The 21800-nt window shown below is 55.8% G+C and overlaps 2 protein-coding genes across 3 annotated transcripts in view; both read left to right on the top strand.

Moving 5' to 3' along the window:
- Window positions 1-7587, top strand: part of NECTIN2 (nectin cell adhesion molecule 2) — a 28860-nt gene extending 21273 nt beyond the window's left edge. Inside the window, exons 6-9 of one of the 2 annotated variants that reach the window (XM_060085047.1) lie at window positions 3505-3658; window positions 5552-5615; window positions 5762-5848; window positions 6511-7587. In XM_060085047.1, coding sequence (XP_059941030.1) covers window positions 3505-3658; window positions 5552-5615; window positions 5762-5848; window positions 6511-6774 — 569 coding nt within the window. In that variant the 3' untranslated portion in view covers window positions 6775-7587. Of the gene's footprint in view, window positions 1-420; window positions 1093-3504; window positions 3659-5551; window positions 5616-5761; window positions 5849-6510 lie in introns of those variants that run through there. The other variant, XM_060085048.1, reaches the window with a different exon arrangement.
- A 1457-nt stretch (window positions 7588-9044) lies between these two features.
- Window positions 9045-20705, top strand: TOMM40 (translocase of outer mitochondrial membrane 40). The gene is made up of 9 exons (XM_060084271.1): window positions 9045-9502; window positions 10237-10304; window positions 10782-10874; window positions 11740-11841; window positions 12734-12839; window positions 18266-18388; window positions 18503-18579; window positions 18701-18803; window positions 20058-20705. Exons 1-9 carry the CDS (start codon window positions 9229-9231, stop codon window positions 20195-20197), a joined length of 1086 nt encoding a protein of 361 aa, XP_059940254.1. The 5' UTR covers window positions 9045-9228; the 3' UTR covers window positions 20198-20705.
- The last annotated feature ends 1095 nt before the right edge of the window (window positions 20706-21800 follow it).

Here is a 21800-nt window from a genome sequence, read left to right as displayed (position 1 = left end):
GCCAGGGAAGTCCCTGGGATCTGATTTTTTTTCCCCCTAAAAGAAATCTGGAATTTGCAGTGAAATGGCCTAGTGCTTTAAATGTTAGCTAGCAAGTTTAATTTTGTTTTTTTGTTGGTTGGTTGGTTGGTTGGTTTTCTATTTTGTTAGCAAGTTTAATTTGGGGAAAACGCTGTGCAGGTGTAAGGAGATCCATCTGGGGGCCACCCATTGGCAACCCCTCCACATACAAAGCGCCCAGCGTGTAGCGAAGAGGGAAGCGGGCTCTCCCTTCCCTCCGCCTTCTTCTGCCCAAGTTGAGTCACCTCCCTAGTTCCCGTCACTGCCCTGCTGTGTCCTGGGTCCCCCGCCCCCCAACTCCCAGATGTATCCTCTTGACCTCGTGTCTCCCTTTCTCTCTCACCCCTTCTCTCTCCTCAGACACCCCGCGGGCCTCGCCCCGAGACACGGGTCCAGTGGTATGGGGGGCTGGTGGGGGAATACTGCTGGTGTTGCTGCTGCTGGCTGGGGGGCCCTTGGCCTTCATCCTGCTGAGGGTCAAGAGAAGGAGGAAAAGCCCAGGAGGAGGACATGGCGGCAGAGGAGGATCCTACGATCCGAAAACTCAGGTGTTTGGGAATGGGGGTCCCGTCTTCTGGACGCCAACTGCCCCTGGCCCCCTGAGGCCAGAGGGCAAGGACGAGGAGGACGAGGAGGAAGAGGAGGACAAGGCAGAGAAAGGCCTCATGTTGCCTCCGCCCCCGGCACTCGAGGACGACATGGAGTCCCAGCTGGACGGCTCCCTCATCTCCCGGCGGGCAGTTTATGTGTGACCCCAAGACAGGCAGACAGCCAAGGGTCCCAGACTGGTTGAACTTGTTTGTCCGGAAGACACTGGAGTTCAAAGCTACCTCCCACTTCCTTTCCTGGGATGTGGAGGGAGGTGGAATGTCACACACTGGACTTCTGTCTCCAGGGCTGCATGGGGCAGGGGAGCCCCCCACCCCGGGGGAGCTCGGGAATGGGGACCCACAGAGCACCCTCCCCCCCAGAGACTCGATTTGGGCTCCAGCCTGCTCTGGCCCCATGACACTCAGGAGTTAATAAACACCTTGGAGGAAAACATTGGGGGTGTCTTGTAATACATCGGACGCCCTCCTTGGGGGGGGTGGGACAGGGACTGCTAGGTCCCAGGGGCTGGGCCCTGGAGACTGGGAGCCTGGTGGAGGCTAGACTTGGTGAGGCTGGGGTTGGGGGCCGGCGGGGGTGGGCTCTGGTCACTTGGGTCCTTGAAGGACATATTGGATGCCCGAGACACCTAAGGCCGGTGGGACTAGGAACTGGGCTTAGAGGCTGGTGCTTGGACAGAGGCTGCCTTCCTGGATGGAGTGGCCAGACTGGCGGGAGAACTGAGCTCCCCGGGAGAGCGGGGCTGGGATCCTGGACGTGTGGGCCCTTGAAGGTGGGGAGGTGCTGTGATCTGATCCTCTGAGGGCAGCTCAAACCCGACCTCCCAGAGCTTTGCTGAGGACCCTGGGAGGGAGGACTGCCCCCTCATTCTCGGGGCCCTGAGGGGGTGGGGCAGCTGGGGTTGCTGAGGAACCAGGAAAGTCCCGCCTCTGGAAGATACAGCAGTGGCCTTTCGTACCTCCTTTGTGTTCCCTCGTCCCCAGGCTGTGCCCAAGGGGCTTTTCAGTGATTCAGGGGGAGGGCCTGCAGCTCTGTATACTACTCACTCCCCGCCACCGTTAGAAAATCTCCCAAACCCGGGCAGGGCACTGCGGTGGAGCCGTGGAGCGGGGGCAAGGTTACCTCTGCTTTCCTGAGCCCCATGGCCACCTTGGTAAAACACCAGTGGCCTTCATCTCTGCTCCTGAGGCTGTCCTGGGACTCAGTAAGCCTGCACCCGAATGCCCAGCGTAGGGCTGAGCACCCAGGAGGGGCTTGGTGAGCCCGTTTCTTCCACCTGCATTGCCTTCCACTCACGGTGCGGGGACACCGCGGTGACGCGGGCAGAGCTTGCCCTGCCCTCCCGGATATGCAGTCAACAACAGGAATAGCAGCCATTTTAGGGTGAGCGCATGTAGACGGAGCAGCAGTTACTCTGATATTCCCCCACGCTCTTGAAGCCCTCCAGAGGATGCCAGGCCACGTAACGGGAAGTTGTGGAAATCGGATAGTCCGGGGATCCAGGCAGCATTCCCACCGGCAGCTTTCTCCCTGCATCTGTGTCGTGGGGTTGATGGAAGGGGGAAGCCTGTGGATGGGGCTTTGGCACACATGTTATTTCCCCTAGTTGTTTATTGTCTGTACCATCCTGTCCAGGGCCACCCCCCCGCCACCTCCTCCCACAAGGGGAGGGTAGTGCCAGGAGGGCAGGGGCGGGAATTTGGCTGATCTGGCAGACAGTAGGTCCCTAAGTGTCCCTGCTGGGCCCCTCCTTACATGTCTAGAAAAACACCAACTGTGTGCCACACCCCACCCCTTGGAGCGTTCAGTGTGGAAATTGGCAAGTAAACAGGTAATTGCTCCAAAAACCGATTCAGGAAGTGCGAAGTGTTACAAAGGAGAGGCCCAGGGGGTCATGGGCTTCTCTCCACCCCTTTTCCTGTTAGGTTAGAGGAGCTATGATCCTCTGCCTAGGATGACTCCATTCTATGTAATGAATGAGGGCGTCTGATCCCAAATCCAGAATCACACTCCGCCCCCCAATTTTTTGCCTTTTCGCTCCATTCCTCATCACCTCTCTTCCCTTAGCTCCACACTCTCGCATCATCATTCTGCTCTGGCCACATGGCCTCCTTGCTGTCTTTAAAAACAACTTGAGGGCTTCACTGGTGGCGCAGTGGTTGAGAGTCCGCCTGCCGATGCAGGGGACACGGGTTCATGCCCCGGTCCGGGAAGATCCCACATGCCGCGGAGCGTCTAGGCCCGTGAGCCATGGCCGCTGAGTCTGCGCATCCGGAGCCTGTGCTCCGCAACGGGAGAGGCCACAACAGTGAGAGGCCTGCGTACCGCAAAAAAAAAAAAAAAAAAAACAAACAACTTGAGGCTCCCTCCCCAGGACCTTTGCGCTGGCTGTTCGCTCTACCTGGAATGCTCTCATATTCTCATGGTTCACCCCCTACAGCTCCTTCAGGTCTTTGCTCAAATGTCACCTCACAGTAAGGCTCTCTCTGACTGCCCTTGAGGGCCCCTGCTCTGTCACTTATCACCTACCCTACTATACACTGTTATCCTCTATCACTTAGTATCACCTGGCATATTAGCTATTGTGTATATTTCTCTACTGGTGTCCTCCCTGCCCAACGAAACATTGGTCCAATGTGACTAGGACATTTGTATGTTTTGTTCACCACTCTATCACACAACAAATGATCATTAAGGATTAAGTGAATAAAAAGAATGTCCTCTGCCCTTGGGAAAAGAGGTAGGCAGGTGGGTGGTGACTTGGGAGGTGGGGCTGGGAATAAGGCACTGTGGCTTCCTCCTGGAGATTTCCTCACACTGTCCCTCTTCTTGCAGAGACACCCAACACAGCAGGCGCAGGGGCCACAGGTGGCATCATTGGGGGCATCATCGCTGCCATCATTGCAACTGCTGTGGCCGCCACAGGCATCCTCATCTGCCGACAGCAGCGGAAGGAGCAGAGGCTGCAGGGGGCAGAGGAGGTGGAGGAGTGAGTGATGGGCCCTAAGAAGTGGATGGGGGGGCGGGTCCCAGAACTGGGCACACAGAGCTGGGGAGGAGGCTGGGGAAAGTCATCAGCCATGGCTGAGTGACCCAAAATGACCATGACTTAAATGGGGTGGAGAGGAGAGTTTATTTCTGTCTCCTAGAAATCATGGCTATGACAGTTCTGCTCTGTGACATCATCAGAGCCCAGGCTCCTGCTATCTTTTTGCTCCACCTTCCCTAGCTCGTGACCTTCATTCACATTCCAAGATAGCTCCCCTCTCTTTTATTGTCGTCTATGTACGTGACAACCAGACATGACCATCCTGGCCTCAATGACCCCATTCCTTTCAGTGGGAAAGGGAAATGGAAATAGAGGGCAGTTGGAAGCCCTGTAAGGGAACCCATCACTTCCCCTCATTTCCCATTTCCCAGTGGCCTAGTCACATGGCTGCCTCAGCTGCAAAGGAAGCTGGGAAACATAGTCTTTATTCTGGTGGCCACGTACCCTGCCAAAATCTCTATTACTCTGAGAAAAGAGGAGCCTAGATATTGGGGGAAACTAGCCCCACTTCTCTGTGTAGAACACTTATATACCAGGCTTGATGAGATGTATGTTACATGTGTGATCTCAATGAAGCCTCACATCCATCCATTCATTCATTCGTTCAATAGGTATTCAGAAAGTACCCACTTGGGGCAAGACCCTGAAAGCTAGGAACACAATGATGAGACAAACACTTAAAAGATGTCCAAAAAAATAAAATAAATTTAAAAAATAAATAAAAGACATCCACACACATAAACATATCATATCATGGAAACCTAATTTTCAGATGGAGCTAAGGGTACCCATTTTCTTAAAGAGGAAACAGGTTCAGAGAGCTGAAATCACTTGCTGAAATTCATCCAGCAAGACAGCATTTTGGGGGCAAAATGGCTCTGAAATAATATGACCCAGTGTGTGCGAGGGGGAACACTTGTTAAAAATGCACCTTCCTGGGCTTACACCAAACCAATTGAATCAGAACTTTTACAAGAAGGGCTTGGCATCTGTATTTATAACAAACTCCCTACGATGCACAAGAAAGTTTGTGAACCACTGTCTTAATCGTCTAGTCAATGCAAACCAACAACTTGCTGTTGATCTCTTCTTCTAAGCCCATGAGACCCAGTGGTGTCTGAGATGGCCCTGGCCCTGGCCTCCCAGGGTTCACAGTCTCAAGGAGACAGACCTGTTCCCAGACAGTGACAGTCCAGCATGGCCAGGGATGGGCTAGGGAAGCTGAAGGAGCTGGGAGAGGCTAGAAGGGGCACCTGACTCAGCCTGAAAGATGAGGGAGGGCTTCTTGGAGGCAGGGACATCTGAACTGGGGATTGAAGGCATAGTAAGCCTCCATCATTATTATATAAATAGGACGCTCTGGTCTGAGGGTGTGTAGAATGAGGGAATTTAACATAGTTTGGGGGGCAGGAAAGCATTTCATTCATTTTTTTCATTCCCTCCTCTAACAAATATTTCCTGATATTCCTCATAGTGTGTTCTGGGAACACCATGTTGACAACACAGATCTCATTTTTTTCCCCTCACATTGCTCACAGTGGGGTACAGTCATTGAATGAGATCAGAAATAATATTTCAAATACAAACTCAGTAAGTGCCCTGTGAGGGACGTATAGGTAGATATGATCATATAACAGGAGTTCCGGATCCCCCTGGAGAGTCAGGAGGGCTTCCTGGAAGAAGAGAAATTCATGGAATGAGTAGGAGTAAGCTGGGTAAGGGGAGGTGGGTGACGGAAAGAGAGATCAGACAGAGGAAAGAAGTGTGCAGTGGCCCTGGGGTAGAGGGCTTCTCAGGGCTTAGCCTTCACCTGACCTACCTCCTACTCCACAGCCTAGAGGGGCCTCCCTCATACAAGCCGCCGACTCCAAAGGCAAAGCTGGAGGAGCCGGAGATGGTGAGCACTTCCCCTGGAGCCCAGGCTGCCCCCACATCCCCACACCACTTTTGCCACTGAGGCCGGGCCTGGGAGGGGGGACTGGTGGGGAGAGGCTGTCTGGGAGGGGGGGTGGTCCTGACCTGTCCCTCTCTCTTGCATCGCAGCCCTCCCAGCTCTTCACCCTGGGGGCCTCGGAGCACAACCCACTCAAGATCCCCTACTTTGACGCTAGGGTCTCGTGCGCTGAGCAGGTAGGAGCTCGGGAGAGGACAAGGGTGGGTTTGGGATCTGAGTTTAAGGGCCTCCTTACATAAGAGGTCAAGGACTAAAGGTTACAACTCAAGTTCGGAGCTGTATCTCTGGTCCGACCTTAGAGCTCTGAGATACATTTAGGATTCAGTGGGGGAGGTCATGGTTGTAAAAGTCCAAGGACATGGGGTGAGAGTTTAAAGTCATCCCATCAAAGAAGACTGGTTGAGTATCTCCATTTGCCAGACACTGTACCTGGAGCTGGGACAAGACAGACAGTCACTCCCCTCAGTGGCCTCCTGGAGATCAGAGGTTGGATGTTGAGTTTGAGACAAGTCAGTTTTCAAGGGGCTATTTAGAGCTTAAGCTTAGGTCAAGATTGAAGTCAAAGGCTCATCGGGAAAAACTTGGGGTCAGTGATCAAAAGAAAAGGAGAGGCTCAGGATTAACAGGGTAGAGTCCATGGTCTGGGCTTTGAGTTAGGGACCAGCTGTATGATTGTCCCAGTTCAACATCAACCCAGGTGACAAGGGGTGACATAGGGTGAGGTCAGGTCTGGTTGGCATGGGGAGATGGTGGTCAGGATTTGAGGCTCAAGGAGCAGAGTGGGATTCTGTGTCATGTTCAAGAGGTGACCTTGGGTTCATTCCCTCCCCATCCCCAGGAAATGCCTCGATATCATGAGCTTCCCACCTTGGAAGAACGGTCAGGACCCCTGCTCCTGGGGACCACGAACCTGGAGTCCCCCATGCTGGTGCCTCCAGGGCCGCCTGCTCTGGAGAGGCTTTCCCTGGATCTAGAGGACAAGGAGGAGGAGGAAGTCTATGTGGACAAGATCAACCCCACCTACGATTCCCTGTCCTACTCCAGCCCCTCTGAGTCCTACCAGGGCAAAGGTTTTGTCATGTCCCGGGCCATGTATGTGTAAGCCGCCATGGTCCTGGCCTCTCACCTCTCATTTTTTGATCCCTCAACTTTCTGCCAGGGATCTAGGGCCCCCTCATCTCTCGCTTGGCCACTGTCAGTTAACACACATGCATCTCATCTGTGACTTCTATCTTGGTGGCTCCACTGTGACCTCTAATCCATGATCTCTGACTCAGAGAAATGGGCCATGACAATGGATAACTGATAACCTTATCTTAGGAAGGGCTGGAGAAGGTAGGTTTCTGCACAACCTCTTATCCAAGGGGTCCTCAGACTGTGACCTTAGATTATACCTCTCATGTCCCACCATCTCCAGACTCCCCCCAAATCCCAAAGAAGACCCCGGACCTCTGACTGGACCTCAGGCAGTCACTCCTAACAGCTCTGCTTGGGTGGGTGTTGGGGACATCCTGTTGCCCAGACCTGAGCCCTCCAGGTGGCAAAGCCCCACTCGCCCAGTCCCTACCCTGTCCCCCAGTGGTGGGAGGGAGGGGATTTCCCCAGCCCAAAGCAGAACTTCCCCATCTCCTCCCTCCTGCAGGCAGGAGTCTCAGGGTACAGACCCTTCCCTGAGCTCCCACTACCCCAATTCCTGTGTACAGAGAATTATGCCCCAGCTCAGGGCTACATGGGGTGAGCTTCATGCAGAGTGGGCCTTGCTGACCCCAGCCTTCGGAGAATTTGCTATTACTTTGAAGACTACTGAATCCTCTTACTCCTGCCCAGTGGGGCTGGACCCACCCGCCTGGGTGGGGGGTGGGGAGTGGATCACCTGGGTCAGGGGTAGGGGATGTGATATTGTTTTGTAATACAGCATTTCCTACAAAATGAGTTTGTACTTTGACCAGGTCTCAACTCGTGTTTACTGTGGGCTGTGAAGGGGATGGGGGTGGAACATAATGGGTAATGAATAGGGGGGTCCAGGGCTTGAGGGAATCAGTAGACTAGAAGTCAAGATGGGTTACAGACATTAAGAAAAGGGCCAAAGATGTGAAAAAGATAATTGAGGGGATAATGAGCAAAAATGCATAGCCAAAAACATAGTGATGGGTAATGGAAGGAGTGGGGAGGAGTCCAGGGCATTGTGATTAACGAAAAGGAATCTGCAACAGCAGTCTAATGGGTAATGGACCGAAATAAACGGAACAAAGTAGAAATAGCAGTAATTAAGTACGAGGGGCTTGGGTGTAATGAATAAATGGCAATAAGAATAGGCCAAAGGCAAATTATGAATAATGTTGTAATAGGAGCTCAGGGCGTGATGGTTAATAGGTCTGAAAGAATGAGCCAGGGGCAGAGGGATGAATAATGGAGAAATAGGGGCCGCAGGCATGATGGGCAATGGACCCAAAACCTTATGGTCAATTAAGAATTAGCTAAAAGAATTAGGGAAATGAACGGGCATAAATGGGCTAAAGGCAGTACAGGCAACCAAGCTGAAATGAATGGAGCAGAAGGCATGCTGGGTAATGGGACAGGAATGAATGGGCCAAAGATGGAAGACGCAGTGACTGGGGCAAGGGTTGGGGGGAGAGATCCAGAAGGCATGATGGGTAACGAAAGGGGTGGGTCTACGGCAACCGTCCCGTTAAATAGGTAAGGGGCATTGTGGGTAACAAGAAGCAGGACAGCTTTCACATAACGGGTTAGAATTCTCCCGTGGCACTGTGGGAAGGGCTAGCACTTCCGGCTTTCGGTGTGCGACTCCGGACTAGGGGACCGCCCCTTTGCCGCGGTGCCTGGTGGGACGCGAGGCCTGACCTTGCTGCCTAGCAGCCTCTGCCGCGCAACCCACCTTTATCCGTGTCCCTTGACCCTGGCACATTAGCCAATGAACACACAACGTTGATTACGTCACCAGGGTTCGACCCCCGTACATGCTGGAGCCAATCAGGATGCTCCAAGGGCAAAGGCCGACCAATTATCATGGCAACTTCGCTGCGGGGCGGAGTCGAAAGAGGGGCGCCTTCTGGAATGGGGCGGAGGCGATATGCCAATGGGCGTTGCAAAGTGCGCAGCACAGACCAATGGCGGGCGAGCACCGGAACCCGCGGCAACTAGAGCCAATCGGTGTGGGCTCCCCAAGCCAATGGGAAGGGGGGGAAGTGTGCTTTGACCTGTCTGCGAGTGGGAACCAACAGAAAAGGACATTCCAAAGAGGTGGGTGGAACTTTCATCCATGACTCCAATAGTAAGGCCAGACCCTGAAGCTGGTGGGCGGACCCCCGGGCCCGGTAAACCAATGGGCTAGGCGGGGCGGGGCGACGGTGGTGGCGGCGGCGGCGGCAGCGGGTTCGGTTGCGCGTGGCGCACGGGGTGGGAGCGGAGCACACCGGGAGGAGGCGCTGCCGCGCGTGAAAACGGGGCTCCGAGCAGAGGGGTGTTCGCTGGCGACTGGGCCTGGAGCCTGCGGGTCTTGACCTCTGCCCTCTGACCTTTCCCTTTGCAGGCGATCATGGGGAACGTGTTGGCCGCTAGCTCGCCGCCCGCAGGGCCGCCGCCGCCGCCTGCGCCTCCCCTCGTGGGACTGCCACCGCCTCCGCCCTCTCCTCCGGGCTTCACGCTGCCGCCGATCGGGGGCGGCCTGGGTGCTGGAGCTGGCGCAGGTCGAGGTTCCGAACGGACGCCGGGGACTGCGGCCGCCAGCGCTGGAGGGACCGGGGATGATAGGGCCTGCGGCTGCCTGCCCAATCCGGGCACGTTCGAGGAGTGCCACCGGAAGTGCAAGGGTGAGGGGCTAGGGGCCCGGCGGGCTTGTGATGGCCCGGATATCGGGGGAAGGAGGAGCACACTGAGGACCTTGGGAATTGGCACGGACCGTTGGAATCTTTTAACAGAGCGTTAGGAGTTGACGTTGGGATCGAATGGTGGCACATTGAACTTGGGGCTTAGAACGATGGGATCAAATGGTGGAACCTCAGGATAGAATGCCAGAGCAGTAGAGAAAGCCTTAGGGACCTCAGGAGCCCCAGGAATCAGCCAAGCCAGCCTCTTGTGATTGGGAGGGAAACTGAGGCCCAAGGTCACAGTGTCAGCAAAGGGCCAGTGGAGGTGGAACCCAAAGCTTCTGGATCCTGGCTTGGAGTAATTGTGATAGCAAAAGTGGTGGCAGCAGCTTATTGAGCACCGTCCTGGCATTCAGTATGTGTTAACTCATTAAACCCTTGCAATATTTCTACGTGGTGAGCATCTTCAACTTACAGATGATAAGTTTGACATAGATAAGGTGCCTTGCCTAAGGTCACACAGGTAGTAGGTGGTGGCCCTAGAATTTGGATGCAGGCAAAGGCAAAGGCAAAGTGGGCCCCTCCACTAGGCTATTTACTGGTTGGGATCCCTGGAGAAGGGAGAGCGGGGACAGTACGAAAGAAAGGGATGAGAAATGGGTGTGTGTGTGTGTGTGTGTGTGTGTGTGTGTGTGTGTGTGTGTGTTGGAGTGTAACAGCACTTCTCTCTCCTTTAGAGCTGTTTCCTATTCAGATGGAAGGTGTCAAGCTCACAGTCAACAAAGGGTTGAGTAATCATTTCCAGGTGAGCCTTCCTGGTCCCATTATCCTCCAGAGGTCATCCCAGCCATCCCCCTGCATCTGCACGTACAACCCTTTTACTCCTCCCTAAAGGTCTGGGCTCCTTGGTACTTGGAAAGACTCAGAGACACAGTGCCGGGCTGATCACACAATGGCGGCCAGTGGTAGGGTTTAGGGACCCAGAATCCAGAGATACACCATCCCCCCTCAGCCAGCATCCAGGCAGGAATGAAGTACCAGGTGTGTAGCCCCAGCCCCAGCCCCAGCCCCAGCACATCCCTTCTCTGAGTCTCTAATCCAGTCGGGCCACACCTCCCAGTCTTCATCCCCTGCCCAGCCTAGAGATGCCCTGTTGGGGAAGCCAGATTGGCAAGTATCTCCCATCCCAGGCAGGAGAGGAGCTGTCCTGGGAGTGGGCTCGGCTGGGTTCCTTAGGGGGTGGCCCACAGACTCGTCACCACAGCCCTCCCTCTTCTCCCAGGTGAACCACACAGTAGCCCTCAGCACAATCGGGGAGTCCAACTACCACTTCGGGGTCACGTATGTGGGGACAAAGCAGCTGAGTCCAACAGAGGTGAGGTTCCTTTTGCCATTCATTTCCTTTATCTTCTAACAATGTAGCCAGTCAGGCGAAGAAGGCCTTGTCAGTAGGAGGCCAGGACTGCTGAGAGTGTTGGGAGGTGGAGACCGTCTCTCCAAGGTGCATCGGAACCTGGGTCATCCCTTCATCCTGACGCCCATGTCTCTGCCCAGCCCTGTGCTGGTTGAGTCTGGGGACGCCAAGGTCACCAGACAGTGATGACCCAGAGTGGGCAGGGCTGAGCTGTAGATCTTGCAGGGCTTTGAAGGCCAAGCTAGGCATTTGAGCTTTCGCTAGGGGGCGCGGTAGAGCCACAGAAAGATTTAAGTGAGGGAAAGACGTGGTCAGATGAATACTTTGGAGATAGATAGCATTTCTCAGGCTGTCTGCCAAGGCTAGGTTAGGGGAGTGAAGGCAAAACTGGAGACCCGGAAGGAGGCTTGGGCAGGACACAAGAGTTGCGGGACTAAATTAGGTCTTTGATTATATTAATGATTTCCATGCAATAAATTCATTTATTCAACAAACCTTCATTGTAACCCCCATTTTGTGCCCAGCCCTGTGCTGGGGACATAGCAGCGACTGAAACAGCCATGGGGCTCACAGCCTACTGGAGAAAGGGAGCAGCCTGTCCCCAGAGAGTAACAGTCCAGGGAGAGTAGGACTGAAATGGGGGAACCCAAAGGTTGTGTGAGCCCAGAGGGGAGCCTGACTCAGCCAAGGTGGTCTTGGAGGGCTTCCTGGAGGAGGGAACCTCGTTCTGAGGCTTTCTAATCCTAGGCTTCTCCCCGAGGCCCATCGCGCACATACTTCTGTGATGCTAGACCTCTAACGTCTAACCCTGCCCTCCGCCCCACAGGCCTTCCCCGTGCTGGTGGGTGACATGGACAACAGCGGCAGCCTCAGTGCTCAGGTCATTCACCAGCTGGGCCCCGGCCTCCGGTCCAAGGTGGCCATCCAGGTGAGTGGGGGTCGAGTCGGCTGCCCCCCAGCCACCCTGAGCACCAGGCTGCCCTTGGCTTTGAATCCAAGAACCCAACGCACAGTGAGGCCACACGGACCAAAGCATCAGAGGTTGAAGCAGAGAAAGATTTATTGTAAGGACCAGGCAAGGGATACAGGTGGCTCGTGCTCTGAAGACCCAAACTCCCCCACAGTTTACACGGAAGAGGTTTTATTTTTTTATTTTTTTATTTTATTTTTTTTTTTCTTTTTGCGGTATGCGGGCCTCTCACTGTTGTGGCCTCTCCCGTTGCGGAGCACAGGCTCCGGACGCGCAGGCCCAGCGGCCATGGCTCACGGGCCCAGCCGCTCCGCGGCATGTGGGATCCCCCCAGACCGGGGCACGAACCCGTATCCCCTGCATCGGCAGGCGGACTCTCAACCACTGCGCCACCAGGGAGGCCCACGGAAGAGTTTTTAAAGACAAGTTTGGGGGGAGGGCTGCAAGACGTGTGACTTTGTTCTGGTTGGTTGATGGTGAGGTAACGGGATGGAATGCCGGGAATCTTTTGCTCAGCCTGAAGTTACCATCCTCCACCTGGGTGGGGGGCCTTTGATATCCTTGAGGAAGAGCTAGGATTCCGCCTTATCACGGCACTATTGTTTGACTATTATTTGACTGCTTTTCCTTTGTTCCTGCTTTCCCTCACTTCCCTGATTACAAAAGGTTTGGATTTGCCCTAGGGGAGGGTCTAGGAGGCTGAAGCCTTTTCCCTACAAACAAGAAAAGGGGGTTGGGTATGGGGACTAAAAGGCTTTTTTTTTTTTTTTAAGGCTTTTTGTACCTGGAAGGGCCCCATGGGGTCCTCCTCGCTTTCACCCTCACACTTGCCCCTCCCCCCCCCCCACAGACCCAGCAGTCAAAGTTTGTGAACTGGCAGGTGGACGGGGAGTACCGGGGTTCCGACTTCACAGCGGCTGTCACCCTGGGGAACCCAGACGTCCTGGTGGGTTCAGGTAAGAGGCACGGGGCTCGGAGCGGGGGTCAAACCCCAGTCCCAGCTTTGCCAGCAAATCCATTTCTTGTGCTGGCCCTCTTCTACCATCCAACAGTCACGGGCAGGTGTGACTTCAGAACACAGAACATCAAGCCCGTAGCACTGTGGGGGAGAAAGCAGGTTCAAGTCCCAGCTCTGCCACTGGCTTAACTGCGATTGTGGGAGCTTCCATCACCCTCGTGGGCTTCAGTTTCCTCATCTGTAAAATTGGGTTGCCTCACAGGGTTGTTGAGTGGGTCATGTGTGGAGAGCCTCGAATGGGGTCAGGCATGTGATGGGTCCCAAGGAAATGAGCTGTTCTTGTTACTCCTCGTGGGGCCCTGGGGTTGCTCGGGGGCACAGAGCAGATCCCAAGGCAGGCAGAGTCCACGTGCAGCTGAGGGGAGGCAAGTAAGTCTGAGATGGAGGTGGAGGAGGAACACTGCTGTTTAGGTTGGCTGGGGGCAGGGACCAGCTGACTAATGTCTGTACTTCTGATCTCTTCAGTTTGCTTCCCCCTTTTTTATTTTTGTCTCTGAGTGTCTGCTTTTGATTTCTCTATACTCGTTTAGTGAGTTTATCGATCACGTACTCTATGTCTTACGCGTCCAGAGGATACAGTGATGAACAAAGGAAAATTAGGTCTGTCCTCTGGGAGCTTCCATTCTAGTGACATAAGTAGAGCAGATGGGTGATGGAGCTGTGTGGAAAAATTACAGCCTCGGGAGGGGTGGGCAGCGTCTTGAGAGAAGGCCTCGTTACATAGGTGATAACTGAAAATGAAGACTGAAGGATGTGAGGGAAGGTGCCAAGCAAATATATGGGAAAAGAGCTTTTCAGCCGGAAGGAACAGCAAGTGCAAAGGCCCTGAGGTAGGACCCTTCACTGGAACATCAAGGAGGATTGGGGCTATAATGAATGAGGAAGGAGGGCAAGTGGTAGAAGAAGTCAGAGGATAACAGGGCCAAATCACTTAAGGCTTTGTAGAACTTTGGCCTTTACTCAGATTGAGTCTGGGGCCACTGGAGAGGGATAGGATCTGACTTAGCTTCTAACAGGACCACTTGTGCTGACATGTGGAGAACAGACTACGAGGGGTTCCAGCCTGGTGGCAGGAGAGGGGGTGAGAAGCAGTCGGGGATCTGGATGTACTTTGAAGGTGGAGCGATGGGATTTGCTGCTGGGTTGGGTGTGGGAGATAAGAGGGAGGTCAGAGATGAGAGGTCAGCCTTTTTTGTCTTGAACAACTAAAAGGGTGGAGGTGGTGATTCCCGATTCTTGTGCCTGCTGTCGGTTCTGTCAGGAAGAGCAGGCTCTTGTGCGGTGAGTGCTGAGCAAAGGTATGTGAAGGTGGGAAGCCAGGATACCTGTATGCCCAGCTCCTGGAACCGTGCTGGGAACAGAGTAGGTGCTCAGAAAATACTGAGCAAAGGAGTGAGCGGTGGTCACAGCAGGTCCTGTTTTTCACCTCCTGCCGTTCGTCAGGTCCCAAGCATACTGTGTGTACCCGGTCCTTCATTCAGTCCCTCCAAGCACTGGGGATGGAGCAGTGAGCAAACGGTTCGTGGAATCCTCTCAACAGCCTTGTGGGGTAGCGCTGCCGTCATCCCCGTCTGATTGAGGCCCAGAGAGGGCAAGTAACTTCCCAAGGAGACACAGCGAGGCTGCCTCCAGAGTCCATGCTCCTCTCTAGGGCACAGGGCCCCCTGTCCCCTCAAACACTCAGCAGCATCGGCCTTTCGTGTTCCTCAGCACTGGCCTCTAGGTCCCTCCTCCCTGGAGCCCAAGGCCACCAGTGACACTCTCATCTCTTAGTTCCTACAGGTGTCCCTTCCTCCCTTCAGGGACTGATCAAAACTTCTGGCCCCAGGTCAGTGCTGAGCACATGAGTAACTGACCACTGACAGCTGGGCGCTCCACCCCCTCAGCCTCAGTTTCCTCATCTGTCTCATGGGCACAATTGCAGGGAGCTCACCTTGCTGAAGGAGTCAGTGGGAGAAGCTGTCAGCCCCAAGTGCGGGGCCAGACACGCCTAGTTAGGGTTCGCTCTGGGTTGGATCTCCATGCCGCCCCACATGGGCAGGGGGATCAGGGTTCTCACAGATGAGGAAAGCAAGGCCCAGGGTGAAATCAGTCCCCCAGGATCACAGCTAGGAAGCAGCGGAGCTGGAGTTTGAATCACGGCCCAACTGAGGAGCCCCTGGCCTCACGTGGTCCCCTCCCATGGCCTCGGCCCCTCGTCTGGAGCCCCTGCTTCATTCTGAGCACCTAGCCTAGCATGTGCCCACCAAGGTGTTGCTGGTAGAGAGGGAGAGAGAGAGACACACACACACACACACTCTCTCACAGACACACACACACACACACACACCCCTCTTCCCTGCCCTCACAGGGCTCTTAGGCCGGTGGGGGAGATGTTTGCCTCTAAACAAATAATCACACAGTGCCTGCATTACTGTTGGGAAAAATCCTACACTGGGAAGGTCCAGGTTGCCGTGAGAGCTTATAACAGAGATCCCATCTCTCCTGGAGTGAAAGGGGCAGTGTCTAGACCGAGGCAGGTGAAGAGGAGGGCACCGCTCCCAGAAAAGGGCTCTGCGTGGACAAAGCCCCAAGGAGCGTGGTGTGGGGAGGGTGGGAAGCCGCTCTTTTGGGCCGAGGCCGAGAACCACCTGCCCTTCGGTGCCTGCCTGCCCCCCGCAGCATCTGCCCTGGGTGCCTGCCCTCCCTGCCCGAGGTGACTTTCCGCAGGGGTCCAGATGTGGCCGTAGCCCTGCTGGTTTCGGGAAAGCACCTCCTTTCCCCGGTCTGTGCTCTGCCCGTTGCCCAAGGCCTCTTTGCTCACAGACCTCTGACTCACTTTCTTTCGTTCTCATGGGGTTTTGAGCTCAACAGGTTCTTCATGGCCACTCCAGACATTGCAGAATGGCCCCTGGTTGAGAGCCACTGGCTTTCACAAAGCCCCTGCCTTGAGGAGCTCCCGGGAGAGCTGGGTGTGGACACAAGTGGGAGGAGAAAACAGAGCAGCTTAAGGAGAGAGATGCAGGAAGGGCTGGGATGCTCAAGAAAAAGGCCTGTGTGGAGATAAGCGCTGGGCAGTGAGTTGTGAAGCTCTCGGACGAAGCCTGTTTCGAAGCTGGGGACGAGCCACATGGGGCCTTGCACCTGTGCCCTGAGGAGCTGGGGTCTCCTTGGCACTGGGGAGCCATAGCGGGTTCTGGAGCAGGGAAGGGGGAGCTGAGCCAGGTATGTGCTTTAACAAGATCCCTCTGTCTGCTGCATGCAGAGTTGCTTGGAGAGTGTGAGACTGGGGCAAGAGACCAGGCAGAGGGCTGGGGCCTGGGGAGCAGAGGGCGAGGCAGGCCCAGGAGGTGGGGGGTGGGAGAGAAGTTCAGGGCCCTCGAGGCCCTCAGTTCCAATCGTGGCCAGAGACTCTTGAGCTGAAGTCCCTGTGTGACCTCTGGATGGTCACTTTTCCCTCTGTGGGCCTGAGCTTCCCCTTCTACTGAAGGAGTGGCTGCTCCTGGCCAGAGGTGTGCTGGTAATGGCTTAACAGCCAGCTCAAGGGGTAGGGGCCAGGAGGTGGATCTGTGTCATCTACGCATGGGGAGAAGCCAGCTCCAGCCCGCCCTGACCACAGCCTCCCCCAAGGTGCCTCCAGAGCTCTGGCCAGCAGCCCTCAGCCTCGCTCAGGGCCCCTGGTGGCAACCCTCACCCAGGTGTGCCTGAAGATATGAGCAGCCCGATCCTGTCGTCCCGTCCTGCCTTGCTCCCTCAAGCCGGTCCCAGTCTGTGCCTCTGATCTCTGTCTGGGAAGCGTCTTCCTGTCTCCGGTTCACACCTCATGCTCCTGTCCCCGAGGCTTCGTCCCACTCCCACCCCTGGCTCTGGGCTTTCCCTGTCCCTACCTTCCCTTCTGCTCTGGTCTCCCTCATTATGGCCGGGGGTCCATCTCTAAGCTTATGTCGCCTGTCCTCACCTGCTGTGTCTCGTCAGGTTGGGAATCTTCAGCTCCTCCACCCCTCTCCATTTCTTTTCTTTGCTTTTCTTTCTTTCTTTTTTTTTTTAATATTTATTTATTTGGCTGCTTTGGGTCTTCGTTGCGGCACGCAGGATTCTCTCTAGTTGCGGCTTGTGGCGCGCAGGCTCCAGAGTGCACGGGCTTAGTTGCCCCGCAGCCTGTGGGATGTTAGTTCCCTGACCAAGGATCAAACTGGCATCCTCTGCATTGGAAGGCGGATTCTTAAGCACTGGACCACCAGGGAAGTCCCCATCTGTCTGTTTCTGATTGTTTCCCTGTCTCTACAGAGATGTCTCTTGTGTTCTTTTTCTCTGTCACCACTCCCTCTGCATCCCCCACTCACTCTCTCTTCCTCCCTGGCTTTTCCTCTCCACAGAGATCACATCTGTGGCGTCTCCTCTCCTGGGCTTTCAAAGACAGACACGAATGAGTCCTTGGGCTCAAGGAATTCAGCCCAGTGGTGGAGTCATGGGTTAACAAACACTCAGGCGGCCTCAGTCAGAGCCATCCCTCCTGCCGAGGGACAGACGTAGCAAGGCCCGTCCTCCTGACTGCCGGGCGCTGGCTGTGTGCCAGGCACGCCCTGCGCACCGCACCTGCACCCGGCCCTCCTTCTCCCAACCTCATGGGGTGTCCCGTTCACAGCACAGCAAAGCGAGGCCAGTGGCCCGCGGTTACTCTACCAGCAAGTGGTAAGGCTGGGATTTGAACCCAGGTTGTCTGGCCCCCCGAGGTGTGCTCTTACCAGCCCTATCCTTCCTATTGCTCATGGTGGCATAGTGTCTCAGAGCCTGGGCTCAGGGCTTGGGGAGGCCTGGATTCTGCCCCTGATGCATCTTGTGACCATGCGGAAGTGACTTACCCCCTCAGCCTCTGTGGCTTCCTCTGTAAATGGAGACAAATCAGTGCAGAGTAGATGAGGCCCCAGGGGGCCTGGGAGGCTGACCTCAGAGCCCTGCGAACTGCTTGAGCAAGGAGCCCCAGGTGGGGCTTCCCCGCTGGTGCAGTGGTTTAAAATCCGCCTGCCAATGCAGGGGACACAGGTTCGATCCCTGGTTCGGGAAGATCTCACATGCCGCGGAGCAACTAAGCCCGTGTGCCACAACTACTGAGCCTGTGCTCTAGAGCCCGCAGGGCTTCCTGCGCTCTAGAGCCCGTGCATGGAAGCCCATGCACTGCAACGAACAGTAGCCCCCGCTTGCTGCAACTAGAGAAAGCCCGCATGCAGCAACAAAGACCCAGTGCAGCCAAAAATAAATAAATTGGTTAATTAATTAATTAATTTTAAAAAAGAGCCCGAGTGGGAGGCCCGAGGGAGCGGGAGTCCAGCTGGGCGGAAACTAACCACCGAGCCCAGAAGTAATACCTTCCCATCTCACCTGCAGGAATCCTCGTGGCCCACTACCTCCAGAGCATCACGCCGTGTCTGGCCCTGGGCGGAGAGCTGGTCTACCACCGGCGGCCTGGGGAGGAGGGCACTGTTATGTCCCTAGCTGGGAAATACACATGTGAGCCTGGGGACCCTGGACTCCTGGGTCGGAGGGAGATGGGGGAAAACCTGGGTTCCCAGATGCCGAGCCCACTTGGTAACCTGCCCCGCCCCCCACCCTGCTCTCTTACAGTGAACAACTGGTTGGCGACAGTCACGTTGGGTCAGGCGGGCATGCATGCAACATACTACCACAAAGCCAGTGACCAGGTGAGCTGGTCCAGGGACTGGCCGCGCAGGCACACGTGCTGGGTGTGGGGTGCCCGGGGCTGGCATGCCTGAGAGTTGAGCCTGGGAGGCTGACCCATGTGTGTCGCCCTGGCCCCTCCAGCTGCAGGTGGGTGTGGAGTTCGAGGCCAGCACAAGGATGCAGGACACAAGTGTCTCCTTCGGGTACCAGCTGGATCTGCCCAAGGCCAACCTCCTCTTCAAAGGTACAGGCCTCCATTTCCCTGCGTGGGAAACAGGCAGGAGGTGCCTCTGAGTGGGTATACCGGCCAGGGGAGATGGTAGAGGGCAGCGTGCCGGGCCCCCCGGTTGCCCAGGAACGCTAGTTGAGAGGGTGGATGGGCGCCTGGGCCCTGAGCTTTGCACCTACCACCCTCCGAGTGGGCCTCTCCCAGTCTGCGCACACGGCCCTCGCTTTTCTTTTTCTCATGAGTGGAAGGCAACGTGGAGCACAACCGGCCGACCCCACAGTCTCACATTAGGGAGGCTGCCCAGTCACAGCCAGATCCAGAACCTTCCCCAAGGCCGACCGACTCTAGTCTTAAGTTTCTTCTTGGGCCTCAGTGGCTCTCAGGTTTGGGGTATGTGGAGAGTGCCCTGGAAAGGCCACTTCAGTGGGCCTGGGTCAAGGTTTCCGAAGGCAGCCAGGAGGGCCAGGAACTGGGTTTGGGGGTTTTTATTGTTGTCTTTTTTTTTTTTTTTTTTGCTTCTGAAACCCGCCTTCCCTGCCCACCTCTCGAGCCCTTGCTCTGTAGGCAGCCGGGGTCAGAGGCTGGGTTTGGGCAGCAGCGCTTCAGCTTCTCTGCTTCCTGTTCAGTGAGTTCTCAGGCTCCACCCTGTGGGGACTGCACCAGGTACTTGCACACCTGTCAGGTCCTGGGGCACAGGCCCTGGAGATTTCAGTCTTTCTTACTTTTTTTAAAAAAACTTTTATTGGAGTATAGTTGATTTACAATGTTGTGTTTCTGCTGTACAGCAAAGTCAATCAGTCATATGTATACATATCTCCACTTTTTTTTTTTTAAGACCTTTTTCCCATATAGGCCATTGCAGAGTATTGAGTAGAGTTAGAGATTTCAGTCTTTCATTCAGTAGATGCTCAGCACCTGCTCTGTGCCTGGCCTTGTGCCAAGGATGCTAGGGACACAGCAGTGACCAGGCCCCTTCTCCCACCTCCACCCCCCAAGCCCCGGGGCTCACAGTGGGAGGGACAGACCCATCCCCAGAGAGCGGCGACCTGGTGTGGACAGGACTGGGATGACGGGGCCCATGGGGTGGCGGGGGGGAGGGGTCACTGAGCTCAGAGCTGAAGTACTTGGAGGGCGAGAAGAGGTTTCCGGTGGCGGGAACAGCACAGTCAGTGGTCTGGCCGGTGGTATCTGAGGTGGGCCGGAGGGCAGCTCGCGGGGATGGGGCGAGAAGCCAGCGCAAAGGCTCTTAGCACGGTTGTTCACCGATAGGTTCCGTGGACAGCAACTGGATCGTGGGCGCCACGCTGGAGAAGAAGCTCCCACCCCTGCCCCTGACGCTGGCCCTTGGGGCCTTCCTGAATCACCGAAAGAACAAGTTCCAGTGTGGCTTTGGCCTCACCATTGGCTGAGCCCCTCCTGGCCCCTGCCTTCCACGCCCTTTCTCCTTCAGATCCCACCTCCCCCTCCCCCTGCTACGGAGGGGAGACCTGAGCCCCCCTCCCCCTCCCTTCCCTCCTCCTCGGGGGTCAGGGGGGCAGCGGAAAGGAGGGGACCCATCACCCCCGCAGCTGGCGGGGGGATCCTGGAACCACAGGCGCGTCAGGATTCGGAGTACCAGGGGCGGCGTGCCCGGTGGGCCTGGGGTCCAGGAAGGGATTCTGGAATCTAGGGGCGCACGGGATTCTGAGCACCAGGGGCAGAGGCGGCCAGACAACCTCAGGGAGGTGTTGGGGTGTCCCCGTGCCCCAGAGGGCCCTGGGCCCAGCCCCGAGGGGGCAGCGAGAAGAGGAGCTTCCCCATCCCCAGTCACTCCACCCCGGCCCGCTTTCCCATCCACCCTTCGGTATAAATCATGTTTATAAGTTATGGAAGAACTGGGACATTTTACAAAAAAAAAAAAAACCTACAAAAAATATACATGGAAAAAAAGAAATGGGAGTCGTCTGGTTTCCTCCACGTGTCTGTGGTCCATTTGGTCTGACCTCCCACAGTGACTGGCAGGGGGCAAGGGAATCAAGCCGAGTCCCTGGCCAGAGCCCAGACCAGAGAGGGGAGGGGCCTGGCCAAGGATCACACAGCCACCCTGTGACCTTCCCTACAGGGGCATCACAGGCCTTCCCTCCCCAGGAGGGCATGGTCTTGTGGTCACTCAGCTTGGCCTGGCCAGCATGGCTGCAGAGGACTTTGTCCCTGTGAACTGAAGCAACAGGGGTGAGGCTGTCTCTGGGTGCAGGGGTGGGGGCAGCGAGCTGGGACTACGGGGTCTTTCCAGGTTCCCAAAGGGGCAGGGCGTGAAGGAGTGTGAGGACTTTCTGATAGGAAGGTCAGAGCTTCCAAGAAGCTTCAGGAAGCATTCAAGCACCCGGATGGAGAGAGTTCAGAATCACTCCTGCTCCAGGCAGACCGACACCCCTGAGCCTTCGCCAGACAGAGGAGCTGAAACCTCGCCTCACACACTGGGGAGGGAGGCCGCTGACCTGACCCGTGATGAGCCGTCAGGGCCCAGAGACCACCCCGCCGGCTCCCTGCCAGTGCCTGCTGAGCCCCAAGCAAATAGGCCCAGGCCTGGCTGGCACTGGGGCTCCCTTCCTGGGACCAGGCATCCAGCCTCCCCTGACCCCATGGCGTCCAATGTTCCCACCCCCTCAGAGGACCAGGAGTGAATCCCAGCTCCTCCAGTTCGTCCAGTGTGGCTTTACCATCCACCTCAATCCTGAATCTCGTCTCAATTCTGTTCCCCATCTGTGTAACAGCTGGGGTTCATGTCACCGAGGTGCTAAGGAGGGAGGGGACAGTAAGCGCCCACTGTGGCCCGTCACAGAAGTTAACTCCAGCTCAGGGCCTGCTGTTTGCCAGGAACTGCTCTCAGAACTTCCTACGTATAGTAGCCTGTTGCTTCACCGAACGATGGTGGAACGATGGTGTTAGGTGCAACCATTTTCCCGGTTTTGTGGACCAAGAAACTGGATGTTCAGAGAGGCTAGGTCATTTACTCAAGGTCACACAGATGGC

The sequence above is a fragment of the Mesoplodon densirostris genome, chromosome 19, assembly GCF_025265405.1.
Source record: "Mesoplodon densirostris isolate mMesDen1 chromosome 19, mMesDen1 primary haplotype, whole genome shotgun sequence".
In the NCBI taxonomy this organism is placed as follows: Eukaryota; Metazoa; Chordata; class Mammalia; order Artiodactyla; family Ziphiidae; genus Mesoplodon; species Mesoplodon densirostris.
This window is presented reverse-complemented; position numbering and strand designations above follow the sequence as displayed.